Below are 27,614 nucleotides of genomic sequence, written 5' to 3' on the forward strand. Positions count from 1 at the left end.
TTAAAGCATTGAGTGCATTGAGTATCAAAAGCATATAATACATTTTTGTATATCAAAAGATACCTAGCACATATGTTAGACTTATTCTTCTATTAATGCATGTACATCATCCCTAGTACTGAGAACAGGAAGGTTACCCTTAAATCTAAAAGCATTATACGTTTTGTACAAATAATTTTTCTTATAAGTCTTAAAGAGCGTTGGCTAAAATTCATTCCAGTTTTACAAGTACAGTTTCCTTTACCGTCAAGAGCATAATATAAGAATGCTATTTTCTGGTACCTTACCAAAGCAATGATGTTTCTTTTCTCAGTGAAAATTTATTCTATACAATGTGATCTCTAGTACAACAAATGCTTTGTCTGGCCCTTAACTTTTTTTTTTTTTTTAATAATGACCCTGATGATACGCTGTTTGACCTGGAGTGAAGAAAGAAGGAATTAAATTATAGCTGAGTCATCACAGCATTTTTTTCAATGCTTTTGAATAACAGTTATCCCTCAATCATGTCTTCTCAAATATCCAACCAAGGAGAAAAAAAAAAGAAGAAAACCTACTAAAGTGATCAAAAACACCTATCTATAAGAAAGAGAAAGAGAGAGGAAAAACAGAAAAGATAAAAGAACCTAAATGAAGTGGTGACTGGGAACTAGATCCCAAGACTAGGATTATACTGGAATTCTAACTGCCCAAGAAATGGGAAACAATTTCTGTTCAGCAAAATACAAAAACATTCTCTCAGCCTCAAAAGTTTCAAGTAGATACATTGAGGATAATCTGAGTAGACTCTATATCAATTATAATCTATAAAAGTCAGAAAATTAGCTTCGTAATTTTGGATTTAGAATGTGAAAACTAAGGAAATGACTGAATTGGATATAGAAATAGTTGCAGAACTAGGCCGTTTCATTTTGAAGGAGTCATAATGTTTTCCAATGTCTTTTTGTTGTAGGCGATGCTGAACAGGAACTTGGTCCCCCTCCATCTGTAGATGAGGCAGCAAACACACTCATGACTCGTCTGGGTTTCCTCCTTGGAGAGAAAGTCACAGAAGTTCAGCCAGGTGACCAGTACAGCATGGAAGTACAGGATGAAAATCAGGTGAGCTGCTTGCCATCAACTTTGTGAAACATGATATGAATCAGCCTATTATTATCAGGAATGGGAAAATGCTGTTCTGTGTGTGTGTGTTTTCTGAAAAGAATAATTCCAATTGTTGAATGCCTTTTGAGGCCTGGAGATATAACTTAATTTTCAGTAATCACTACATTTCTTCAGGTTATGCATGCAATATCTCTTAGTTTCATTCTTAGGTTTAAAAAGCCAAACAGCCACTTTTAGGTTTGATTCATTTACTAAATGGATGAATTAATGAATGAGCAAACCAACAACAAACTTGACATACGTGAGCACTGTACTCAGAAATTGTAGAATACACATTCTTTCCAAGTGCACATGGATTATTTATCACCTTAATGATATGCTTAGCCATATAGAGTAAGTCTCAACAAATGTTAAAAGATTGAAATTACTGTGACCATGGTGGAATTAATAACAAAATGTTAACATAGAAAATCCCCAGATGTTTCAGTATTAAATAATATACTTCTAAATAGCCTTTGAGTTAAAGATGAGATCACAAGAAATTAAAAATATTTTAAACAATATAAAAAAACTTGTAGGCTATAGCTAAGGCTGTGCTCAAAAATAAGCTTTAGTGTTGAATGCATATATTGGAAAAGTAGAAAATCTTTTGAAAAATTAATGATCTAAGTATCTATGTCAGAAAGTTAAAACATACCAGCAATTTGAAAAAATCTTCTAATAGTTTTCTTTCTTTTGACTAATTTTATTCTTTTCCATTTAAATGTAGCAAAAGAAGTATTAGAATCAAATTCATTGACATGGTCTTAATTCTTAAAGTGAATGCCTCATAATGAAGCATTCACTCAAAAGATAACAAAAATTAATTTCAATTTTCAGATTCTTAATTATTAATAAATATTAGTGGTAAAGATTCTGCATCAGATATATTTGGTCATAAATATTTAAGTATACAAGGATAGCTTAAATGTATTTGTGTGTTATGTGGGTAATGTTTAAGTGTCCCAGGACTGAATCTTCAGACCTCTGTGTTCTTTCTACTCTCATTCCTTAGGTTATTGATTTTGCCAACTGCACAACAGAACCACCTAGGTAGTTTTTAGAAAATTCTCAGGCCCAGAGGCCCTAATCTTACTGATTCTTCACCATTCTTATTTCTTTTTTTAATTAATTTTTATCATGCTTTAAGTGAAAGTTTTCAAATAGGTCAGTCTCTCATAAAGGACTTGCAGCCAGAGATATCATTGCTGATATCAGATGGATCATGGCTGAAAGCAGAGAATACCAGAAAGATGTTTACTTGTGTTTTATTGACTATGCAAAGGCATTTGACTGTGTGGATCATAACAAATTACGGATAAACCACGAAGAATGGAATTTCCAGAACACTTAATTTTGCTCATGAGGAATCTGTACTTAGACCAAGAGGCAGTCGTTTGAACAGAACAAGGGGATACAGCATGGTTCAAAGTCAGGAAAGGTGTGTATCAGGGTAATATCCTTCCACCATACTTTTTCAGTCTGTATTTTTTTTTTTTTTTTTTTTTGATGCTGAGCAAATAATCTGAGAAGCTGGACTATATGAAGGAAGAACAGGGCATTGGGATTGGAGGGAAGACTCATTAACAGCCTGCAATATGCAGATGACGTAACCTTGCTTGCTGAAAGTGAAGAGAACTTGAAGCACTTACTGATAAAGATCAAAGACCACAGCCTTCAGTATGGATTACACCTCAACATAAAGAAAACAAGAATCCTCACATTTGGACCAGTAAGTAACACCATGATAAATGGAGAAAAAGAATGAAGTTGTCAAGCATTTCACTTTACTCAGATCCACAATCAACGCACATGGAAGGAGCTGTCAGGAAGTCAAATGATGCATTACATTGGGCAAATCTGCTGCAAAAGATCTCTTTAAAGTGTTAAAAAGCAAAGCTGTCACTTTAAGGACTAAGGTGTGCCTGACCCAAGCCATGGTGCTTTCAGTTGCCTCATATGCATGTGAAAGTTGGACAATGAATAAGGAAGACCAAAGAAGAATTGATGCCTTTGAATTATGGTGTTGGTGAAGGATATTGAATATACCATGGCCTGCCAGAAAAACAAACAAATGTCTTGGAAGAAGTTACAGCCAGGATGTTCCTTAGAAGCAAGGATGGCAACACTACATCTCACGTACGTTGGACATGTTATCAGGAGGGACCAGTCCCTGGAGAAGGACATCATGCTTGGTAAAGTAGAGGGTCAGTAAAAAAGAGGAAGATCTTCAACTAGGTGGATTAACACAGTGGCTGCAACAAAGGACTCAAACATGACAGTGATCGTGAGGATGGCTCAGGATGGGGCACTGTTTTGTTCTGTTGTTCATAGGGTCGCTATGAGTCGAATTGACTTGATAGCACCTAACGACAAATAGCTGTTTTGAAATATAATATGCCCTGGAAACTGTCTTGGAACCACACCAGTGACCTTCATCTAGCTAAACAGCATACTGACAAAGATTGATATGTTTTGAGGATCTATAGTGATGATGACTTCAGAATAGTAATAGTGATGATAGAACCCAAAACAGGCAAGTCAGAATGTTTCATTTTTCAACTAAAGGCAAAGCATCATTGTAAGTGATATTCAGTTGACCATCAGGGTATTAGGATGTATCTTGTGATTTCCATCATTGGAAAGTAATATAATGTTGATTAATATAGCAAAAGTTCTTAGCTTATGTATTTGTAGAACCTTTAAGAGATCCAGGTTGGAAACTTAGGATCCTTCTGGAATACTAAGGACAATAGGAAAACCACTGAAAGGTTTTGGGAGTGGAATAACTTAATTAGATTTCCATTTTAGTCTACATCATGGAGAATAGATAATGTTGTCTATTCTGCTTCCAGAAGAGATTTCTTTATCTCATTAACTAGCCTCCTTAAATAAATATAAGGCCTGCCTTTTAATTCACAAGCCACGAACAGTGTTCCACTTTCTAAACGTACGGTCTTTACGCTTTGCTTTTACAGTTAAAGCTTTTACAGCATGCATTCTGTGATATATGTTTTATTTTGCAGAAAATAACTTGTAATATAAATAGTAAGTGTTGCTTGCGCTTAACCTCCACATTGGCTGTATTGTGCATATGATAGTTTCTTTTCTCAGAGATCAGACTGAGCAGCTTGTCTAAGAACAGAAATGAATTGTTAGAGAAGTAATAGATTTGTACCAAAATAAAATGTTTCAACGTGGATTGACTATACTTACATCTATGTAAAAGACCTGAGTACAGTTCATTTATTTCATCTACCCATGGGTTTTTAAACTGGGGGTGCACATTAGAATCTATGGGGCGTTTAAAAATTACCATGCCAAATTTCTAACCTGAAGGATTCTAATTAGTAAGCTTAGGGTAGGACTTAGTATCTGTCAATTTAGCTTGTTGTTTTTGTTTGTTTTTTACATTCAATAGGTGATTCTGCCGCATGCCCAGTTAAAAGTCATTGCTCCGGTAAACCAACATTTTATAAAAATAGAGACAATTACAAAGAAATCGAAACCCCTCTCTTGTGGAGAGAAGTTATATAATAGAAGAGAAATTTGCATAGATTTGAGCGTTTATTGTATCATTAAGAAAAGTCCGTTTCCCTAGTATTATTGATATAATTGAAAAGATTTGCTTGGTTTCAGGGCTCTGAGACGGTCACTTGTGCTTGGATGAGTCAAATTTATCTTTTATGGCCCGCTTATAGCATTTAAATTGAATTCAGAACTTGGATCCAGCACAGGTGATTAAATACAAGGGATTGCATCTGGAAATCATTTTAGGATGAGTGAAAGAGTCTTAATATCCTCATGTGTAGTGATAACACATTCTCCAGTGAAGTTATTACATGTAAATCCTCAATTTTAGCAGAGATAATATGAATATAAACTATATGAAAAGAAGTTGAGAAGCAGCTAAAAATGTTAAATTTATCATTAGTACTCCCAAATAATTTTGTTGCTGATCACTTAAAATTTTGAAAAGGATAACATTTCTTTAATGTTTGAAAAAATGTCCTTTTAGTCATTATTTCAGTTATTTATTTGGGTAGAAAAAGCTAAAGAAAAGTTAATTGTCATTAAATTAGCTAAACCGTAATATATTACCACCAACTTTTTTGGTGATTATTCATTCCTCTCCATCAAAAACTTAGAAAAAGAAGTAATTTTGTATGTAAGAATTATTCAGGATACAAAGTGACCTCAGTCTATAATAAGTTCCCACAGAGACATTATTTAGTTTTGAATTAAATTAATATTGTTGACTTACTTTATTAAATAAACTTTTAAAATAAGGCATTTTCCTCTGCATTCATTTGTCTCTGGGCAACTCCGTCTGTATCAAAGATACACTTTTTTGTATTAAGAACTTTTTTTTTTTCCATCCAAAGAAAAGTATTGACAAGACAAAGTTCCAAGCCTTCTTGGTTAGAAATAGCAAGGAAAACTTGTGCTTAATAAAAAATTCTTCTATCTCATTAGTGCATGGAAACGATGAAGAGTGCATGTTACTGAAAATTTCCTAGGCAGAAAAACTGGTCACAGTCTCTGCTTGTGTTAAATTCATTAAGTTTTATCCTAAATGGGAAACCCAGAGGCACATACCCTAGAAAGCAAAAATACATAGAGCCTAATAGATGTAAAAGCTGTGCATGTAGATTATTTCTTTTTTCCCATCAAGCTATATATTTTTACATGTGATCCTTTAGTATTACTGATAGCCATTACTTTAACAGCTGATCAGTTTATCTTATTTATTCTTGATTCCAATTTTTCAGACCTCAGCAATCACCCAGCGGATAAGTCCCTGTTCCACCCTGACTAGCAGCACTGCCTCTCCACCAGCCAGCAGCCCATGTTCCACCCTCCCACCAGTCAGTACAAATGCAGCTGCCAAGGATTGTAGCTATGGGGCTGTCACTAGTCCAACCTCCACCCTTGAAAGCAGAGATAGCGGCATAATTGGTAAGTTGGTTTTATATTACACAAGCTTAAGGTTTCCAAAAATTCTGCTTTGGAGTTGTTGAAATATATATACAAAATTTGTCTTTTTAATGATACTGGAGAAATAAAGGTAAACAAAACGAAAGGTATATCCCTCCCTGTTTAAGCAGTCCTTTAAAGATATTAACCTGATAAAAGTAGATAGAAAAATTATGTCTACTTCTTCCTCTAAGTACATCATCTGTCTACCACAGAAATGGTTCAGAGAAAGCTCATTCCTCACTGGTCTAGTAGAGAGTTTTGCACAGCCAGAAAGAGGAGACTAAGATTACATGGCTGAAGAGCTATGTAAGTTGAGTTGTTTTGGGGTCTGTTTGTCCAAACCATGTATCAGTCCTTTGATGAGTTTTGGGTACTCCATCAGACTCCTTTCTTTTTTTTTTTTTTTTTGGTCAATACTACATTCCCCGCCCCTCCGTGTGTGTGTGTGTGTGTGTGTGTGTGTGTGTTTTTAACTTTCTACAGAATAGAAAAGTGCTATGTCTTTGCTTATGATTCAGGAACCTTAGACAAATACTTTTTTATAGCAAGGTTGGTGCATAAAAAAGTCAAATTCTACTTTTTACCTTTCTGCCACCTCATTTCTGACAGCAGCTGCACGTGCAGCACTTCTTCCTCTGACTCTAACAGCCCAGAATAAGATCAGATCTTGCATGTTAAAGTTGCCAAGGCAGCCCAAGACCTCATATGCCAGCCACAAGCTTGGGCGTCCCCAAGGCTCCCCTCACTTCTTACCTACTGGCTACAAATTCAGGGTTTTCCCACTATCCCTTTGTGGGGCATTGGTGATTCAGTAGTAGAATTCTCACCTTCCATGTGGGAAATTCAGGTTTTATTCCCAGTCTGTGCATCTCATATGCAGTCATCAGCTATCTGCCAGTGGAAGTTTGCATGTTGCTATGATTCTGGAAAGTTTTTATTGGAGCTTCCGGACTAAGATGGACTAGGAAGAAGGTCCTGCTGATCTATTTCCAAAAATCGGCCAAAGAAAACCCCGTGGATCACAACAGTCTGACCCGATCCTCAGCTGATCATGGGGATGGCACAGGGCCAGGCAGCGTTTCGTTCTATTGTGCATGGGATTGCCATAAGCCAGGGACTGACTCAGAAACAGCTGACAACAATCATTATCCTTTCAGCTCCAGCCACAAGCTCAGGTCCCCAGCCCCCTCACTTCTGACCTGCTGGCTCTCACTACTCTCTTGGGTTCAATAATTCACTAGAATGATTCACAGAACTCACAGAATGTGCTATACTTACAAATACAGCTTTATTATAAAGGATACTAATCAGAATCAGCACAAAGAAGAAATGTATAGAGTGAGGTCTGAGAGGGTTCCCGTTGCAGAGCTTCCGTGTCCCAAAGAGGACACACCACCCTCCCAAGAACAGATGTCTTTCACCACCCAGGAAGGCCATGGAGACTCTGTGTCCATAGATTTTATTGAGGAATTTTACCATGTCATCATGACCATTATGAGGTGGTATCATGAGGTTGATCCGTCTGGCTTAGCCAGCCCCTACCCAAAAGTCACCTCACCAGCATAGCCTATTGGCTAGGCATAGGCTGGAGTCCTCTAAGATACTTGTGATTACTGAAGAAATTCCAAAGTTTTAGAGGTTATCTCTTAGGAAACAAGGACAAAGACCAAATTCTTTGGATAAAGTTAATGTGAACCCAACAGTTGGGCATAAGTAAAAAGAGAATGAGTCACAACCCACCTTATTCATATCTAATGTTCAATTCAGGTTAATCCCTGTCAGTTCACAGACCTGAAGAGCTTCTGCTTTTAAGGTGATGCCTGAAACTTGGAAGTATCCAAGCAAAGAAATTTTGCCGTTTCAGTTTTTACTTGTGCTTTTTCTAAATACTGTCTTTTACAAAAGATTCAAGTTGACTACTTGGTTCTAGAAATACATCTAAATTATTATCAGCTCAGTTATTAGCAGTTTGCAGCAGATAGACAAAAATTCTGATGAAGGCAATGGCTGATATAAAATTATGTAATTCATTATCTCCGGTAGACTCTAGGAAACCCTGGTGGTGTAGTGGTTAAGTGCTACAGCTGCTAACCAAAGGGTCGGCAGTTAAATCCACCAGGCACTCCTTGGGAACTCCATGGGGCAGTTCTACTCTGTCCTGTAGGATCGCTGTGAGTCGGAATCGACTCAACGGCAATGGGTTTGGTTTGGTTTTTTTAGTAGACTCTGAGTATTTCATCAGTTTGCCAGATGTGGACTGCTGTAGGCTTGTTTATGCTTAAGGCATAGATCATCATCATTTATATTTATCAATCAGCACCTATAAAAACATAGTAGAAAAAGACTTGCTATAAAAGTCACACAGAATATTCCTAGTTCAGAAATTGATCATATTCAAAATTTTGAGTAATATGAACTCTTTCTGAAGTAACTCTACAAAGTAATATTTCCTACTAAGGTTTTTTGGCTTAACAAGAGAGCAAGCGTCAAGGTATTGTGATTGCTTCTTGAGATTCTCTCTGCTCTAACTGTTGTTCATATGGTTAGGTATAGTAATAATAAAACAATAGGGGAGAAACATAATTATAGGATTCTTCAGCATCACAGATGATTAAATGATTGAGTATAATGAGCCAGATAGTCCATTAGTGTTTACAAAACTTAAAAATCCTTTAATAATGGATTTGCAAAGTATACTCCTTTTGACAAAAGCCTGTATACATTTTTTAGTCAGAAATAACAGCAATAGTTGTGTAAAGCTGTATATTTATACTCTGAGAGGATATAATGTTGGACTTCTCTCCAAAAGATAAATGGTTTTTCTAGGTATTCTTTTTCCACCTGACAACCCTATACATGTCATAGCCTGGGGCTGACTTTATATGGAAGAAAGGAAAGTAGAAAGTGATAAAAATAAATTATTTATTGCTAGATATCTTTCTACTACTACTACTACCAGTTGCCAGCAAGTTGATTCCGACTCATAGTGACCCCGAAGAACAGAGTTAAAACTGCCCCATAGGGTTTCCAAGGAGCGGCTGGTAGATTCAAACTTAAGGCTCTTAACCACTGTGCCACCAGGGTTCTCTAGGCCCCAAAAAGTATAATTATATACCAGCTCTAATTAAATAGGTCTAGTAGGGAATAAATGGGGACTGAGTGTGTTCAATCATCCAAGGCTAGAGAGTGTTACTTTTTAGTGTTACATATGTGAATTTATAGGTTTACATTTATGTATGGATAGACAAAACTGTCTTTTTTCCCCTTCTCCCTCTTGGCCCAAGGTGCAGAGAGTTGAATTAATAATAATACTCAGTTTATGACAAACTGGTCCATTCAAAGCTCCTCTCAGTTTTTTTTTTCTCTTTATCCTCAGTCCTATTCATTTGCAGCTACTCTATTGTGTTTAATATAGACTCTTGGATATGAATATATTCTTTAAGTATATATGTTGTTTTGTACATTGTATTTTTTTAATTGTGGTAGAACATGTATAGTATAAAATTTCCATTTTAACCATTTTAATTCTGTGATTCAGTGGCATCAATTACACTCACAGGATTGTAACTATCACCACTATTTCAAAAAATTTTCATCACCCCGAACAAAAACCATTTACCCATTAAGTAGAGTCTTCTCATTCCCTCCTACACCTACCCCCTGGTAACCTCTTATCTACTTTCTGTCTCTACGAATTTGTCTATTCTAGATATTTCATGTAAGTGGAATCATAATATCATAATATATAATATTTTGTGTTTGTTTCACTTAGTATAATGCTTTCAGGGTTCTTTCATGTTGTACCATATATGAGAACTTCATTCCTTTTCATGGCTCAAGCATAATCATCTTCGTTCCTTTTTATGTGTGTATGTATATACCACATTTTGTTTTATCTGTTCATATGTTAGTGGACACTTGGTTTGTTTCTACTTTTTGGCTATGGTGAATAATGCTACAGTGAGCATTGGTGTGTATAACTATCTTTTTTAAGTCTGCTTTCTCCTGTTGAACTGTTAATTTCCTTGTTAGTAGATATTGTGCCCTATTTATCTTTGTATCCTTAGCACCTAGTGCCTCTTACATGATAGCATAGTAGATGCTTGGTAAATGTTTGTAAAAGGAAGGAAAGGGAAGGGACAGAGGGCTGACCTGGCACTTTTAATTCTCTTTTGGCAGCTTGGAGTGACTGCTGGGTATAAGATGGAGCTTTATTAGGTTTTTGAGTGAATAATACAGATTAGAATTCTCCACTGACTAATTTTTTTCACTGAACTTCTCTTAATGATTGATTTTGCCGAAATGACTTTTGTAATTCCTAGCCAGACTTCTTCCTCTGTTCCTTTGTTGTTATTGTTAGGGTGTCTGTGACTGCATATCATCTGTATTGCCATACATAAAAACAGCTTTAGAGACATGTTCAGCCAGGCAGAAGGGATGGTGCTGACAGATCACATGGAATCTGTTTACAAGGAGTTACTTTTCAAAAGGGAAGCTTAGATTCCATCTCACTCCAACAACCCAGAAACCCAGCGGGCTGGCATAATCCAAAAAACAGAAAATAATAAATGTTGGAGAGGTTGTGGAGACACTGGAACACTTATACACGGCTGGTGGGAATGTCAAATGGTACAACCACTTTGGAAATCGATTTGGCGCTTCCTTAAAAAGCTAGAAATAGAACTAGCATACGATTCAGCAATCCCACTCCTTGGAATATATTCAAGAGAAATAAAAGCCTTTACATGAACAAATATATGCACACCCATGTTCATTGTAGCACTGTTTACAATAGCAAAAAGATGGAAGCAACCAAGGTGCCTATCAACGGATGAATGGATAAATAAATTATGGTATATTCACACAATGGAATACTATGCATTGATAAAGAACAGTGATGAATCTGTGAAACATTTCATAACATGGAGTAATCTGGAAGGCATTATGCTGAGTGAAATTAGTTGCGGAAGGACAAATATTATATAAGACCACAATTACAAGAACTCGAGAAATAGTTTAGACAGAGAAGAATATATTTTTTGATGGTTATGAGCGGTGGGGGGAGGTAAGGAGAGTGGGAGAAGGATAGTCACTAGATAGTAGATAAGAACTGCTTTAGGTGAAGGGAAAGACAACACACAAGACAGGCGAGGTCAGCACAACTGGACTAAACCAAAAGCAAAAAAGTTTCCTAAATATACTGAATGCTTCGAAGGCCAGCGTAGCAGGGGCGGGGCTTTGGGGACCATGGTTTCAGGGGACATCTAAGTGAATTGGCATAATAAAATCTATAAAGAAAACATGCTGCATCCCACCTTGGAGAGTGGTGTCTGGGGTCTTAAACACTAGCAAGCGGCCATCTAAGATGCACCAATTGGTCTCAACCCACCTGGACCAAAGGAGAATGAAGAACACCAAGGACACAAGGTAATTACGAACCCAAGAGACAAAAAGGGCCACATGAACCAGAGACAACATCATCCTGAGACCAGAAGAACTAGATGGTGCCCGGCTACAACCGATGACTGCCCTGACAGGGAACACAACAGAGAACCCCTGAGGGAGCAGGAGAGCAGTGGGATGCAGACCCCAAAATCTCGTAAAAAGACCAGACTTCTCGTAAAAAGACCAGGTCTGACTGAGACTAGGAAGACCTCGGAGGTCATGGCCCCCAGACCTTCTGTTGGCCCAGGACAGGAACCATTCCCAAAGCCAACTTTTCAGACATGGATTGGACTGAACATTGGGATGGAGAAGGATGCTGGTGAGGAGTGAGCTTCTTGGATCAGGTGGACACTTGAGACTATATTGGCATCTCCTGTCTGGAGGGGAGATGAGAAGGTAGAGGGGGTTAGAAGCTGGCGGAATGGACATGAAAAGAGAGATTGGAGGGAGGGAGCATGCTGTCTCATTAGGGGGAGAGCAATTGGGAGTATGTAGCAAGGTGTATGTAAGTTTTTATGTGAGAGACTGACTTGATTTGTAAACTTGCACTTAAAGCACAATGAAAATTAAAAAAAAAAAAAAGGGAAGCTTGACGCTTCCATGAAAGTTCACACTAATTGTTTATATGTTCTGAAAATAGAAAATGGGATCCTGATTTTCTTTTTGATAAATTTCCAAAATTGTGTTCCTTGTAAAAATGAGCACCTTGGTGGATGATAGATCTAATTTGAAGATGAGCTTCTGTTCTTTAATGTGTATAAGTACTGAAACAGATTGGCTTATAAAATTATGAGAGAAGAAGGAGGGTAATATCTGATCATAAAATTAATTGAACTGTAGAGTAGTTATCAAATTATCAGTTACACAGCTTGTGTTAGATATCTGGTACTACTATAACAGAAATACCTCAAGTGGGTAACAAACAAATTTCTTTTCTCACAGTTTAGGAGGCTAGAAGTCTGAACTCAGAGCCCTGGCTGGCTCTAGCAGAGGGCTTTCTCTCTTTGTTGGCTCTCAGGGAAGGTCATTGTTCCTTGGCTCATGGGTGATCTTCTTGTGGCGTGGCATCTATCCCCATCTCTGCTTCTCAATTGCTTGTTTAATCTCTTTTATATCTCAAAAGAGATTGACTTAAAACACACCCTACACTAATGCTGTCTCATTCCATAACAAAGAAAACTCATTCCCAAATGGGATTATGGTCACAGGTATAGGGGTTAGAATTTATAACACATATTTTTGAGAGGCACAATTCAGTCCATAGCTAAGTTTATCCCTTTAAGTTTTTTTTTTTTTAATACAATTTAAGTTGGAAAAAAGTTGTATGTATCATAAGTAATAACAGTCTACAGATATTATTATTGGTACCTTGGAAATCCTTAGAATTGGCCTACCTTCACTTTAAGTAGATTTTCTTTAAATATTTTCCACTGATTATAGCAATATCTAATTTTTCAAATTACATATTGCTTACATGATTTCAAATAAAAGAGTCCAAGATGGTCTATTGTTTTATGTAGTACTCCATATTTAAATTCTGCTCCATTAGCAAAAAGCACAAAAGTTATTTAAATGTTTATATCTTTTAAGTATGGATTAAAATTTTTTAATGTGTCACGCCGTTCAGTTTGATCCATTTTCATGCATCACACTTTTCATTATAACCAAACCAAACCCACTGCTGTTGAGTCAATTCTGACTCATAGCAATGCTATAGGACAGAGCAGAACTGCCCGATAGAGTTTCCAAGGAGTGCCTGGCGGATTCGAACTGCTGACCTCTTGGGTAGCAGCCGTAGCACTTAACCATTACACCACCAGGGCTTACTTTTTCATTATGTCTGCCAGAATTTTAGCCATTATTGTGCCTGATTATATTGCTCTTATAGCATGCCAAAATATGTAGAATCCTAGTTATGAGAATCATAGTACTAGAAATGCAGACTTCCTGTATTTTCAAGTATTCTAAATGTAAAAACTTCCTCTCTTCGAATTTAGAATATTTTAAATGACTTTGGCTCCTTTGATCCAACATTGTCTACTTTCACCCCAAACTCAATTGAATTTCTACCACAGAAAGCATTCTCTGTCACCATCATAGCTTCCCTCTTCTCAAAACTCACAGTTCTTCCGAAAACTGTGGTGAAAAGTCGCTGGCAAGATTGTCAGGTATTTACAGGATAATTTTATATTTGTGGCTTTTTCTTTTTTTTTAGTTTTATTAGTATAATTTTATTAGCATAATGGGCTTATACTTTTGTCTTGTTAGATACCTCTAACTACATAATTTCACCCTAAGAGATATTACATAGCTCCAAGCAAAAATCTTGATAATCCTAATCTTTGTGAGATATACATCACTGATCATATTCATTTTTCTTGTTAAGTTTTTAAAGTGGTCATTTTTGGTATGAATATATTAAATTAATGAATTTAAGCTTTTCCATAAGTATTTTGTTTATGCCCTTTATTTATCTGGAGATGATAATTTCCTTCAGAAAGGTATAATTCTTGAGTTCTCCTATTAATAAAATTTCGAGATTTTTCTTTAGGTCCTGATTCCATTGCAAAATTTGCTTTTATATCCTATATAAGACATATAACCAATTTTGGTTTTATGTCTTATTTCACTTAGTCCCTGTGAAGATAAAGTGTCTACGGCCATGTCCGTTGTTCAGTAATTATGCTTTCCTGATGTTTCACATTAGTAACTAAAAAGTAGAATCAGAAGCTCCTAATCAAACTCCCTTGTCTTTTATTAATATATACCCCAACAGAATATCATGTGTTTTTGTTTGATCCATTTTGTCACATTAAAAGATTCCCCCCTGTGAGTCATACACTGAACATTAGATGATTTGAGTTCTTTTTTTATAGTGTTTTTCTCAACCCATTTTCAGAAATGTACAGGTTTGTCTTCACTAGTAAGGTTTTCCAGTTATTGTGCTAGTGATTTCCTCAACCTTCTCACCACTCTAATTACTTAATCAAGCCCAACCCATTGCTTTTCAGTTGATTCTGACTCATAGGGCTTCTAAGGCTGTTATCTTTACAGAAACAGACTGCCGCATCTTTTTTTCCTCAGAGCAGCTGGTGGGTTCTAACTTCCAGCCTTTCAGTTAGCAGTTGAGCGTTGAAACACTCTGTGCCACCAGGGCTCCTTCTTCTAATTACTTAGCCTGAGTATAGGAAGAAGGACCTGGCGATCTACTTCTGAAAAGAACTAGCCAGTAAAGATCTTATGAATAGCAGGAGAACATTGTCTGATGTAGTGCCAGAAGATGAGCCCGTCAGGTTGGAAGGCACTCAAAACACAAGTGAGGAAGAGCTGCTTCCTCAAAGTAGAGTCGACCTTAATGACGTGAATGGAGTCAAGTTTTTGGGACCTTCATCTGCTGATGTGGCATGACTTAAAATTAGATGAAATAGCTGCAGACATCCATTAATAATCAGAACGTGTATTGTATGAAGTGTGAATCTAGGAAAATTAGAAGTTGTCGAAAATGAAATGGAATGCGTAAAGATCGATATCCTAGGCGTTAGTGAGCTGAAATGGACTGGTATTGGCCATTTTGAATCAGACAATCATATGGTCTACTATGCTTGGAATGACAACTTGAAGAGGAGTGATGTTGCATTTATTGTCAAAAAGAACATTTCAAGATATATACTGAAGTACAGTGCTGTCAGTGATAGGATAATTTCCATATGTCTACAAGGAAGACCAGTTAATATGACTATTATTCAAATTTATGCACCAACCATTAAGGCCCAAATTGAAGAAACTGAAGATTTTTACCGACTTCTGCAGTCTGAAATTGATCAAACATGCAAACAGGATGCATAATAATTACTGGTGATTGGAATGCAAAAGTTGGAAACGAAGAAGGATCAATAGTTGGAAAATATGGCCTTGGTGATAGAAACGATGCTGGAGATCACATGCTAGAATTTTGCAAGATCAATGACTTCATTGCAAATACATTTTTTCACCAGCATAAATGGCAACTATACACATATACCTCACCAGATGGAATACACACACATCGACTACATCAGTGGAAAGAGACGATGGAAAAGCTCAATATCATCAGTCAGAACAAGGCCAGGGGCTGACTGCAGAGTAGACCATCAGCGCTCATGCAAGTTCAAGTTGAAACTGAAGAAAATTAGAAAAAAGTCCACGAGAGTCAGAGTACGACCTTGAGTATATCCCACCTGAATTTGAAGACCATCTCAAAAATAGATTCAATGCATCGAATACTGATGACCGAAGACCAAATGAGTTGTGCAAGGACATCATACATGAAGAAAGTAAGCGATCAGAAGGCACTCTGAAACTTGCTCTTGAACATCAAGTAGATAAGGAAAAGGAAGAAATGATGAAGTAGAAGAACTGAACAGGAGACTTCAAAGGGTGGCTTGAGAAGACGATTATACTGACATGTGCAAAGACCTGGAGATAGAAAACCAAAAGGGAAGAATGCGCTCAGCATTTCTCAAGCTGAAAGAACTGAAGAAAAAATTCAGGCCTCGAGTTGCGATACTGAAGGATTCTACAGGGAAGATATTAAATGACGGAGGAAGCATCAAAAGAGGATGGGAAGGAATACACAGAGTCATTATACCAAAAATAATTGGTTGATATTCAGCCATTTTAGGAGGTAGCATATGATCAGGAACCAACTGTACTGAAGAAAATAGTGCAAGCTGTACTGAAGGTATTGGCAAAGAACAAGGCTCCAGGAATTGACAGAATACCAATTGAGATGTTTCAACAAATGGATACAGCACTGGAAGTGCTCGCTCATCTGTGCCAAGAAATTTGGAAGATAGCTACCTGGCCAACCGACTGGAAGAGATCAATATTTATGCCTATTCCCAAGAAAGGTGATCCAACTGAATGTGAAAATTATCAAACAATATCACTAATATCCTATGCAAGCAAAATTTTGCTGAAGATCTTTCAAAAGCGCCTGCAGCAGTACATTGACAGAGAACTGCCAGAAATTCAGTCTGCATTCACAAGAGGATGTGGAATGAGGAATATCATTGCTGATGTCAGGTGGATCCTGGCTGAAAGCAGAGAATACCAGAAAGATGATTACCTGTCTTTTATTGATTATGCAAAGGCATTCGACTGTGTGGATCATAACAAATTGTGGATAAGATTGTGAAGAATGGGAATTCCAGAACACTTAATTGTGCTCATGAGGAACCTGTACATGCATCAAGAGGCAGAACAAGGGAATACTGCATGGTTTAAAGTCAGGAAAGGTGTGGGTCAAGGTGGTAGTCTTACACCATACCTATTCAATCTGTATGCTAAGCAAATAATCCAGGACGCTAGATTGCATTAAGAAGAACGGGGCATCAGGATTGGAGGCAGATTCATTCAAAACCTGTGTTATGCAGATGATACAAACTTGCTTGCTGAAAGTGAAGAGGACTTGAGGCACTTACTGATGAAGATCAAAGACAGCAGCCTTCAGTTGGGATTGCACCTCAACATAAAGAAAACAAAAATCCTCACGACTGGACCAATAAGGAACATCATGATAAATGGAGAAAATTTGAGGTTGTCAAGGATTTCATTTTACTTGGATCCACAATCAACAGCCGTGAAAGCAGTAGTCAAGAGCTCAAAAGACAAGTTGCATCAGGCAAATCTGCTGCAAAAGATCTCTTTAAAAGTGTTGAAAAGCAAAGATGACACTTTAAGGACTAAGGTGCACCTGACCCAAGTCGTGGTGTTTTCAGTTGCCTTATATGCATGTGAAAGCTGAACAGTGAATAAGGAAGACCAAGGAAAAATTGACACCTTTGAATTGTGTTGGTGAAGAATATTGAATATACCATGGACTGCCAAAAGAACGAATGGATCTGTCTTAGAAGTACAGCCAGAATGCTCCTTAGAAACAAGGATGGTGAGACTACGTCTCACATACTTTGAACACGTTATCAGGAGGGACCAGTCCCAGGAGAAGGACATCATGCTTGGTAAAGTAGAGGGTTAGCAAAAAAGAAGAAACCATCAACGAGATGGGTTGACACAGTGGCTGCAACAATGGACTCAAGCATAACAATGATTGTGAGGATGGCGCAGGACCGGGCAGTGTTTCGTCCTGTTGTACGTAGGGTTCTTATGAGTCGGATTCAATGGCACCTAACAATGACAAGTATATTTCTGTTAGCCATGTTGTCGTTGTTAGGTGCCATCGAGTCAGTTCCGACTCATAGTGACCCTACGCACAGAAGAACGAAACACTGCCGGGTCCTGAGCCATCCTCACAATCCTTGTTATGCTTGAGCCCATTGTTGCAGCCACTGTGTCAGTCCACCTCGTTGCGGGTCTTCCTCTCCTGCTGACCCTGTACTCTGCCAAGCATGTTGTCCTTCTCCAGGGACTGATCCCTCCTGACAACATGTCCAAACTGTGTAAGATGCAGTCTGGCCATCCTTGCTTCTAAGGAGCATTCTGGTTGTACTTCTTCTAAGACAGATTTATTCATTCTTCTGGCAGTCCATGGTATATTCAATATTCCTCGCCAACACCACAATTCAAAGGCGTCAGTTCTTCTGTCTTCCTTTCCTTATTCATTGTCCAGCTTTCACATGCATATGATGCAATTGAAAATACCATGGCTTGGGTCAGGTGCACCTTAGTCTTCAAGGTGACATCTTTGCTCTTCAACACTTTAAAGAGGTCCTTTGCAGCAGATATACCCAATGCAATGAGTCTTCTGATTTCCTGACTGCTGCTTCCATAGCTGTTGATTGTGGATCCAAGTAAAACGAAATCCTTGACAACTTCAGTCTTTTCTCTGTTTATCATGATGTTGTTCATTGGTCCAGTTGTGAGGATTTTTGTTTTCTTTATGTTGAGGTGCAATCCATACTGAAGGCTGTGGCCTCTGATCTTCATTAGTAAGTGCTTCAAGTCCTCTTCCCTTTCAGCAAGCAAGGTTGTGTCATCTGCATAACCCAGGTTGTTAATGAGTCTTCCTCCAATCCTGATGCCCCATTCTTCTTCATATAGTCCAGCTTCTCATATTATTTGCTCAGCATGCAGATTGAATAGGTATGGTGAAAGAATCCAACCCTGACGCACACCTTTCCTGACTTTAAACCAATCAGTATCCCCTTGTTCTGTCCGAGCAACTGCCTCTTGATCTATGTAGAGGTTCCTCATGAGCACTTGTGTTCTGGAATTCCCATTCTTTGCAATGCTATCCATAATTTGTTATGATCCACACAGTCGAATGCCTTTGCATAGTCAATAAAACACAGGTAAACATCCTTCTGGTATTCTCTGCTTTCAGCCAGGATCCATCTGACATCAGCAATGATATCCCTGGTTCCATGTCCTCTTCTGAAACTGGCCTGAATTTCTGGCAGTTCCCTGTCGATATACTGCTGCAGCCGTTTTTGAATGATCTTCAGCAAAATTTTGCTTGTGTGTGATATTAATGATATTGTTCTATAATTGCCACATTCGGTTGGATCACCTTTCTTTGGAATAGGCATAAATATGTATCTCTTCCAGTCGGTTGGCCAGGAAGCTGTCTTCCATATTTATTGGCATAGATGGGTGAGCACCTCCAGCGCTGCATCTGTTTGTTGAAACATCTCAACTGATACTCCGTCAATTCCTGGAGCCTTGTTTTTCGTCAATGCCTTCAGAGCAGCTTGGACTTCTTCCTTCAGTACCATCAGTTCCTGATCATATGCCACCCCTTGAAATGATTGACCATCGACTAATTCTTTTTGGTATAATGACTTTTGATGCTTCCTCCGTCGTTTAATATTTTCCCCATAGACTCCTTCACTATTGCACTCGAGGCTTGAATTTTTTCTTCAGTTCTTTCAGCTTGAGAAACACCGAGCGTGTTCTTCCCTTTTGGTTTTCCATCTCCAGCTCTTTGCACATGTCATTATAATACTTTACTTTGTCTTCTCAAGATGCCCTTTGAAATATTCTGTTCAGTTCTTTTACTTCATCAATTCTTCCCTTTGCTTTAGCTGCTCGACATTCGGGAGCAAGTTTTAGAGTCTCATCTGGCATCCATCTTGGTATTTTCTTTCTTTCCTGTCTTTTCGATGACCTCTCGTTTTCTTCATGTATGATGTCCTTGATGTCGTTCCACAACTTGTCTGGTCGTCGGTCACTAGTGTTTGGTTCATCAAATCTATTCTTCAGCTGGTCTCTAAATTCAGGTGTGATATACTCAATGTCATATTTTGGCTCTCATGGACTTGCTCTGATAAAATCATTCTTCAGTTTCAGCTTGCTGGTAGCCATAGGGGGTATTTTTATATTGCATGGCATGTTTGTCTGCAAAGGCTAGATACTTTACCTATTAAAATGATCAAGGAGACCAAACTGCATTTCTCCTGAATAGTTGACCTAACTAATATAGTAATAACAACAACCATTTATTTAGTACAAACTGTGGGCCAGGTACCAAAACCCAAAAACCAAACCCAGTACCGTTGAGTTGATTCAGACTCATAGCAACCCTACAGGACAGAGTAAAACTGCCCCCATAGAGTTTCCAAGGAGTGCCTGGCAGTTTTGAACTGCTGACCCTTTGGTTAGCAGCCGTAGCACTTAACTGTTACGCCACCAGGCCAGGTACCATCATTTAATCCTATAGTAATCTTGTAAGATTGTTGTAAGGATTTCACAGAATCAGATAATTGAAAGACACACAAAACTTCACAGAGTATACTTTCAGATAGGCTTTAAGGCGTAAGATATAATACAGCAGAAGAAAGAGAATGCAAGCAAGCACAGAGGATGTTAGATACTTCCAGGCACAGCTTCAGGGTCCTTTTTTAATCACTGAAGGTGTGCTTTGTCTCCAGAGTATGAACCACCAAGATTTTTACAAGGAATCTCAGTTTCAGAGGAGTGTCCCAGAAGTTTCCAGCAGAGACTTTTGTACCTCTCTTGTTGCTTAGCCAAGCCACCAGGTATAAATTGTTAATAAACAAACTTGTCCTGGGTGCCATCAGAGGAGTTTCAGACTTTAAACAGCAAATTATAAATCATTAGTTATCTCAGTTGCCCTTATCTTAGCCAAGTGTCAATGCCAGACTTCCAGGCACCCCTGGAGATAAGCACAGAGCTGGCCCAGTCTAGCTGTAAAATAGCTACGTTATATAATACTCGAATAGTCTTTCTTAGATTTGGAAAACTGAGGCTCAAAAATAATTGGTCCCAGGTCACATAGATCATAGGAAGCAAAACTGAGGTTCCAGTTCAGGTCTGTATGACTCAAAGCCTGTGTTCCTGATTATTTCAGTATATTGCATCTAGAGTAATTCTGTCTTGGGACAGATAACCTAAAATGTTATCCAACATTAAAAATTTAGTCTTTATCAAAAAAAGTAGAATAATGAATGAATCAAGATAAAAATTATTACCATTGGTTTTAAAATATTGTAGAGACATTTACCTTACACCATACACAAAAATGAACTCAAAATAGGTCGTAGACATCAAAACAAAACCAGTTGCTATCAAATCTATTCCAACTCACGGCGACCTCATGTGTTACAAAGCAGAACTGCGTTTCATAGGGTTTTCAGTGGCTGTGATCTTTCAGAAGTAGGTCACCAGGCTTTTCTTCCAAGGCACCTCTGCGTAGATTTGAACTGCCAACCTTTCAGTTATTAGCCAAGTGCTTAACCATTTACATCACCCAAGGACTCCATAGACCTAAAAATAAGAGCTAAAACTAAAACCCGTAGAAGAAAACATAAGAGAAAAATCTTCATGACCTTGGATGAGGCAAGGAGTTCTTAGATACGACACTAAAAGTGAAACTTATAAAAGAAAATAAATTGTACTTTGTCAAAATTAGAAACTATTTGTACATCAAAAGACCCATAAGAAAGTAAAACAACAAACCACAGTCAGGGATAAAATATTTACAAGAATAATAAACAATCTAAGTTTAAAAAGTGTATAAGATTTGAATAGAAATTTTACTAAAATATATGTCTAATACGCACATGAAAAGATGCTGAAAATCTTTAGTTGTTAGGGAAATGCAAATTAAAACCACAATGAGATACTACTGCACACCCACTAGACTGACTTTAATAAAAAATTTTTTTTTAAAGATAGTACCAAGTGTTTGGAAAGATGTGGAAAAACTAGAATCCTCACACATTAGTTACTGGTGAGAATGTAAAATGGTACAGTCACTTTGGAAAACTGTCTGGCAGCTCTTCAGAACTTTAAACATAGAGTTACCATTAAAAAAAAAAAAAAAAAGCCCTGTTGCCATCGACTGGATTTCAACTCACAGCAACCATATAAGACAGAGTAGAACTGCTCCTTAGGGTTTCCAAGGAGTGGCTGGTGGATTCTAACTGTTACCTTTTGGTTAGCAGCCGAGCTCTTAACCACTATGCCACTAGGGCTCCTTTTCTCCATACATTTGCCTTTTCTTGCCTTTTTATATAAGTGAGGTCATACGGTATTTGTCATTTTGTGATTTGCTAATTTTATTCAGCATAATGCTGAAGCTCTGTCCATACTATAGCATGTGTCAAGACTCCATTTCTCCTACTGGCTGAGGGTAGTATTTCATTGTATGTATGTACTACGTTTTGTTACCATATGACCTAGCAATTCCACGTCTGGGAATTTACCCAAGAGAAGTAAAAACATATGTCCACAGAAAGCAGAATTATTCATAATAGCCAAAAGCTGGAAATAATCCAAAAATACATCAACTGGTAAGTAGATATATAAAATGTGATATATCCATACAGTGGGATACTGCTATTCAGGAATAAACTATTAACAAATGCTACATGAATTAACCTCAAAAACATTATGCTAAGTAAAAGACACCTGGAACAAAAGACTATATACTGTATGATTTCATTTGTATGAAACTGCAGACAAAGGAAATTTGTAGAGACAGAAAACAAATCAGTAGTTGCCTAGGACTGGAAGGTGAGAGCAGAGATTAACTACAAACAGCCGCAAAGGAACTTTTTGAGATTACAGAAATGTTCTGAAACAGAATTGTAGTGATGATTGCACAGATCTATAAACTTACGAAAAATAATTGATTTGTACATGTACAGTTGGTACATGTTATAGTATGTAAATTATACCTTAATCAAACTTAAAAATATGGGGTCACTTTTATCCACAATAAGCCTGTGATTCTTCTTCATATTATCTCTTCCTAGCCTGTATGGCAATATTAACAAATATGCCCTGCTAGCAACTATTCTAAAGTAGGAATTTTTTTCTATGTCAAGGAAGAAAAACAGAAAACAATCTCAGGGAAGAAAAGAGCTGCTTGAGATTCAATGTTTTCCCACTCTTCTTGGTTCCACTTGGGAATGGCTAGGTCTAGAGAAAACAGAGATAATTAGGTCTAGTGGAAAATGAATATATGTTTGTTTCTTGCCATTCTGCTTGTAATTGCTTTGTTCATTCTTTTAGCAGTCTCTGATATATTCAATATTCTTTGCCAACGCCACAATTCAAATATATCAGTTCTTCTTCTATCTTCTTTTTCATTGTCCAGTTTTTACATGCATATTGATGACGCGATTGAAAAGTCTGTGGCTTGGGTCAGTCAAACCTTAGTTATCAAAGTGACATCTTTGCTTTTTAATACTTTAAAGAGAGTGTTCGCAGCACATTTGACCAATGCAGTATGTTGATTTCTTGACTGCTGCTTCCATGAACATTGATTGTTGATCCAAGTAGAATGAAATCATGGAACAGAGTAGGTAGTTCAAAAATAGACCCACATATATATGGTCAACTGATTTTAACAAAGATTTCAATGAGAAAAGAATATTCTTTTCAACAAACGTTGCTAGAATATTTGCATATCCACATAAAAACACCTCTGTTCTTACCACATCCTACATAAAAAAAATTAATTCAACTTTGATCGTAGACCTGAACGTAAGAGCTAATGCTATAAAACTTCTAGAAGAAATTATAGATTTAATGTAAGTCTAACCTTGGATTAGGCAAAGATTTTTTTTTTTTAATGCAACACAAAAATCATGAACCCTACAAGAAAAAATAATTGAATTTGATTTTGTGAAACTTAAGAATGTTTTCTCTTCAAAAGTTATTTAAAAAATGAAAGAGGAAATAACAGATATGATGAAAATATTTTTAAAACATTTATTCATTTTTTATTTGGGTCTTTCTGTGGTTAAGTTGTAGGAGTTCTTTATATATTCTGGATATTAAACCTTTATCAAATATATAGTTCCCCCAATTTTTTTCCTATCTGTAGGTTATCTCTTCACTTTGTTGATTGTCCTTTGATGAAAAAGTTTTTAATTTTGATAAAGTCCCTCTTACCTCTCGTCTTTTGTTACTTTTTCTTTTTGTGTTGTATCTAAGAATCGAGAATTTCTATTTTGAATGTAACTAACAAAGAATTAGTACCTGTGACTTTGTCGCCAAAGAAATCTCAGATATCTTCATGTTACATTTATATTTTTTGCAGATACCACAAAACATCGTTTATACTCATCTCCACCTTGAAATTACAGTAATTAGACTGCCACTGGATCTTGTAGTTTAATATATGAATAAGGAAACTCACAAATTACTATGTCAAATTTATTTTTTAATATTTTGATTATTGTATTTCAGCATAATTGGTTTCTGCTGTAGTCTTATGTATTTTATTTCATTTAAAAATATTATTTTAGAAAGGATCTTCTTAGGCATCGCCAGATTGCCAAAGAGGGGGGTGGTGGGCTATGGTATTATTTTGAAAAAGGTTAAAAACACCCTGCTGTAATTTGTTCTCACTAGAACCAAAGTAGTCTTTTAAGAATGCATATTTATTTCCCTCAGAACCCATTAATCGTATCCCTTAATTGCTCCTAGGATAAAGAGCCCTAGTGGTGCAGGTTAAAGCACTCAGCTGTTAATCGAAAGATGGTGGTTTGAACCTGATTTGCTCCATGGAAGAGAGATATGGCAGTCTGTTCCTGTAAAGATTATAGCCTTGGAAACCCTACGGGGCAGTTCTGCTCTGTCCTGTGGAGTTGCTATGAATTAGAACGACCTGATGGCAATGGGTTTGGTTTTTATTTTTTTAATATGGCTTACAAATTCCCGTATGATCTGGACTGTGCTTCTTCTCCACCCAGTAGTGTGCTGTAGCCAGCTAGTACCAGCCAAAGCCAATAGATAAAATTTCAGGACATTTGTGAGCCAGTTGTTAAATCGTTGATAGCTTGAAATCAGCCATGGTGGGAGTATTTATACTATGGAAATTGGCAAATACTACAAACCAGGATTTTGTTTTGTTGTTTTCCCCCCTAGAGACCCAGTATTAAACTTTTACGAGCACACTATTGGCCCCATCCACCCCTAAGTTATTCCTCAAGTTCTAGCCTTTTTGAACTTATTTGACTTCCCTTAAAGAACTTTGCTCCTTCTTCCCTCCTGTCTTAGTTATCTAGTGCTGCTATAACAGAAATACCACAAGTGGATGGCTTTAACAAACAGTTTTATTCTCGCACAGTCTGGTAAGCTAGAAATCCAAATTCAGGGTGCCATCTCTAGGAAAAGGCATTCCCTGTCAGTTCTGGGGAAAGGTCTTTGCTATCAATCTTCCCCAGATCAAGGAGCTCCTCAGCGCAGGAACCCCAAGAATTAGGCCCTCCAAGAATTTCCAGTTAACACTAATTATATATTTGCTTGACATTATTAAAGATGTATTTATGAAAGTAATTGTGATAATAAAAAAAATTTTTTTTTTTATAAATACCAACCATGTAGATATTTAGGAAAATTGCCTGGTACTTCCTGAATTGGGTACTGTCAAGCTACCCACAGAACCTAGAACTGAGTTATACCAGCAGTATAAAATTGTGAAATATCTAGCTGTGTATATTATGTATATTCCCCATTTCTAATTACAAACTTTGCTAGCAAAATAAGGAATAATATGAATGATGTTCTTCTCTCTCACCTAAGAAACTTGGGAAGTAATCAGAAACTAAGTTTTTGTGTTGTGCCTTTGAAAAAGATGATTATCAGTAGGGCAGGATATAGAGTCGAAAAACATCAAATGCATAAAATAATATATGGTAACACTGACATTTTTCATTAGTGGAGAAAAGTTGAATTAGTGGTCTTAAACTCATATAGTGCTTAGAAAAAAATTAAATCTAACCTCATAATTTCCATCAAAACAAACCCAGGTGAATTAAATATTTAAATGTAAAAAATGATACTATAAAAAAAGTATTAGAAGACAATACTGGTATATTTCTTTATAATTTTAGAATGGAGAACTTCATAAGCATAACATAAAAGGCAAGAACTATGAAGGAAAAAAATTGGTAATTACTACATAAACATTCAAAACTTCTTTTCAGCAAAGAAAATGCATCACTAAAGTAAAAAATCAGCTGGGAAAAATATTTTCCACATATGTGAGGAGCAAACACATGAATAAAACGTTATACGTAGATTCTTTACAAATAGACAAGAAAAAGATGTTTGCACCCTATTGGAAAAATAAGTAGAGGTCCTGAACAGGCAAATGGAGGGTATATTGTTGTAATCCAGGACAGATAGCATTTAGTTGTTAATATTTGACCTCATTGACCCACACTAATTATGCATTCTGCTTAAAAACTCTTGAGTCCTTTGAGTTCAATGAATATTGATATTTCAAAAAGTAAAATAGTTATGAAAAAATGTATGTATTAAAGTCTATAAAAATGTTACAAATTAGAAGAAAATGATAACATCCATTTTGAATTTTCCTTTATTACCATTATGATCCCATAATGTTATGAATCTAAATTTCCATCCTAAAATTTTACCGCTGATATAGCCTGAATTTATGAATTCATTTAACTCATTTAAATAGAGTTGTTGAAGTACGTATATGTGAGAGATGGTTATGTTTTTGTTTCAATTATTTAAACTTCATGATGGAGGTGAATTGATCATCAGTGGCTTTTTGAAATAATATTACTGATATTCTCATTATCTAATCATGAATTTGAATACTGAAACAGGCTTATCTCTACTTTCTTTTTTTTTTTTTAATTTTACTCTTTTTACTTTTCAGCTACATTGACAAGCTATTCTGAGAACATGGAACGCACAAAATATGTTGGGGAAAGCAGTAAAGAATTAGGATCTGGAGGAAACCTGAAACCCTGGCAGTCTCAAAAATCAAGCATGGACTCCTGTTTATATCGAGTAGATGAAAACATGATGGCTTCCACCTATAGTCTGAATAAAATCCCAGACAGGAATTTGGAAACAGTTTTGTCCCAATCAGTACAGTCTATTCCACTATATCTTATGCCACGGCCAAATTCAGTAGCAGGTAAGATTTTCAAACGATAGCTATTTCTTTTGACTGGAGTATATATTGAAATAAAAGTAAATCCTACCTAACAGTATTAACTTTTTCATTCATCTTCTTTGATTAACCATTTCTTTAGTGTTTGAGTAATATACATGTGTATCTCTTTTTGAACCTGAGGAAGGCTCATGTTCCCCAAGTGACTGTTTAGATATGTTCCCAAAATATGCAAAAACACACATAAAATCAGAAGCAGAGCCTATGTTTATGAAGTATATTGTCAAATTGCCGGACATCTTTTTTCTCCTAACATCAGAAGTCTTTCAGAGGATTTTAGTTTGAGCTGTTTTTTTTTTTTTTTTGGGGGGGGGGGAGGCGGCAGGGGGTTTGTTTTACTGAGGTAAAATATATATAACAAAACATTTGACATTTTAAGCACTTTGATGTGTACAATATAGTGACCTTAGTTACATTTACCAGGATGTGCAACCATTACCACTATCTAGTCCAAATTCTTTCTATTACCCTTAACATACCATACCACTTGAACAATAACTCCCTGTTTCCCCATCTTACCCACACCTCGTAACCACTAATAAGCTTTGGTCTTTATGCATGTGTCTGTTCTAGATATTTTATACAAGTGGTATCATATAATATCTGTCCTTTTGTCTGGCTTATTTCACTTAGCATGTTCTCA

At 36.8% G+C, this 27,614-nt stretch overlaps 1 protein-coding gene across 7 annotated transcripts in view; it reads left to right on the plus strand.

Moving 5' to 3' along the window:
* Positions 1-27,614, plus strand: part of TANC2 (tetratricopeptide repeat, ankyrin repeat and coiled-coil containing 2) — a 381,836-nt gene that overhangs the window by 190,735 nt on the left and 163,487 nt on the right. For all 7 annotated transcript variants that reach the window (XM_049860883.1, XM_049860882.1, XM_049860884.1 and 4 more), the window contains 3 exons: positions 953-1,101; positions 5,916-6,102; positions 26,672-26,935. In XM_049860883.1, coding sequence (XP_049716840.1) covers positions 953-1,101; positions 5,916-6,102; positions 26,672-26,935 — 600 coding nt within the window. The remainder of the gene's footprint in view (positions 1-952; positions 1,102-5,915; positions 6,103-26,671; positions 26,936-27,614) is intronic.

This window comes from Elephas maximus, chromosome 19 (assembly GCF_024166365.1).
Source record: "Elephas maximus indicus isolate mEleMax1 chromosome 19, mEleMax1 primary haplotype, whole genome shotgun sequence".
Taxonomy (NCBI): Eukaryota; Metazoa; Chordata; class Mammalia; order Proboscidea; family Elephantidae; genus Elephas; species Elephas maximus.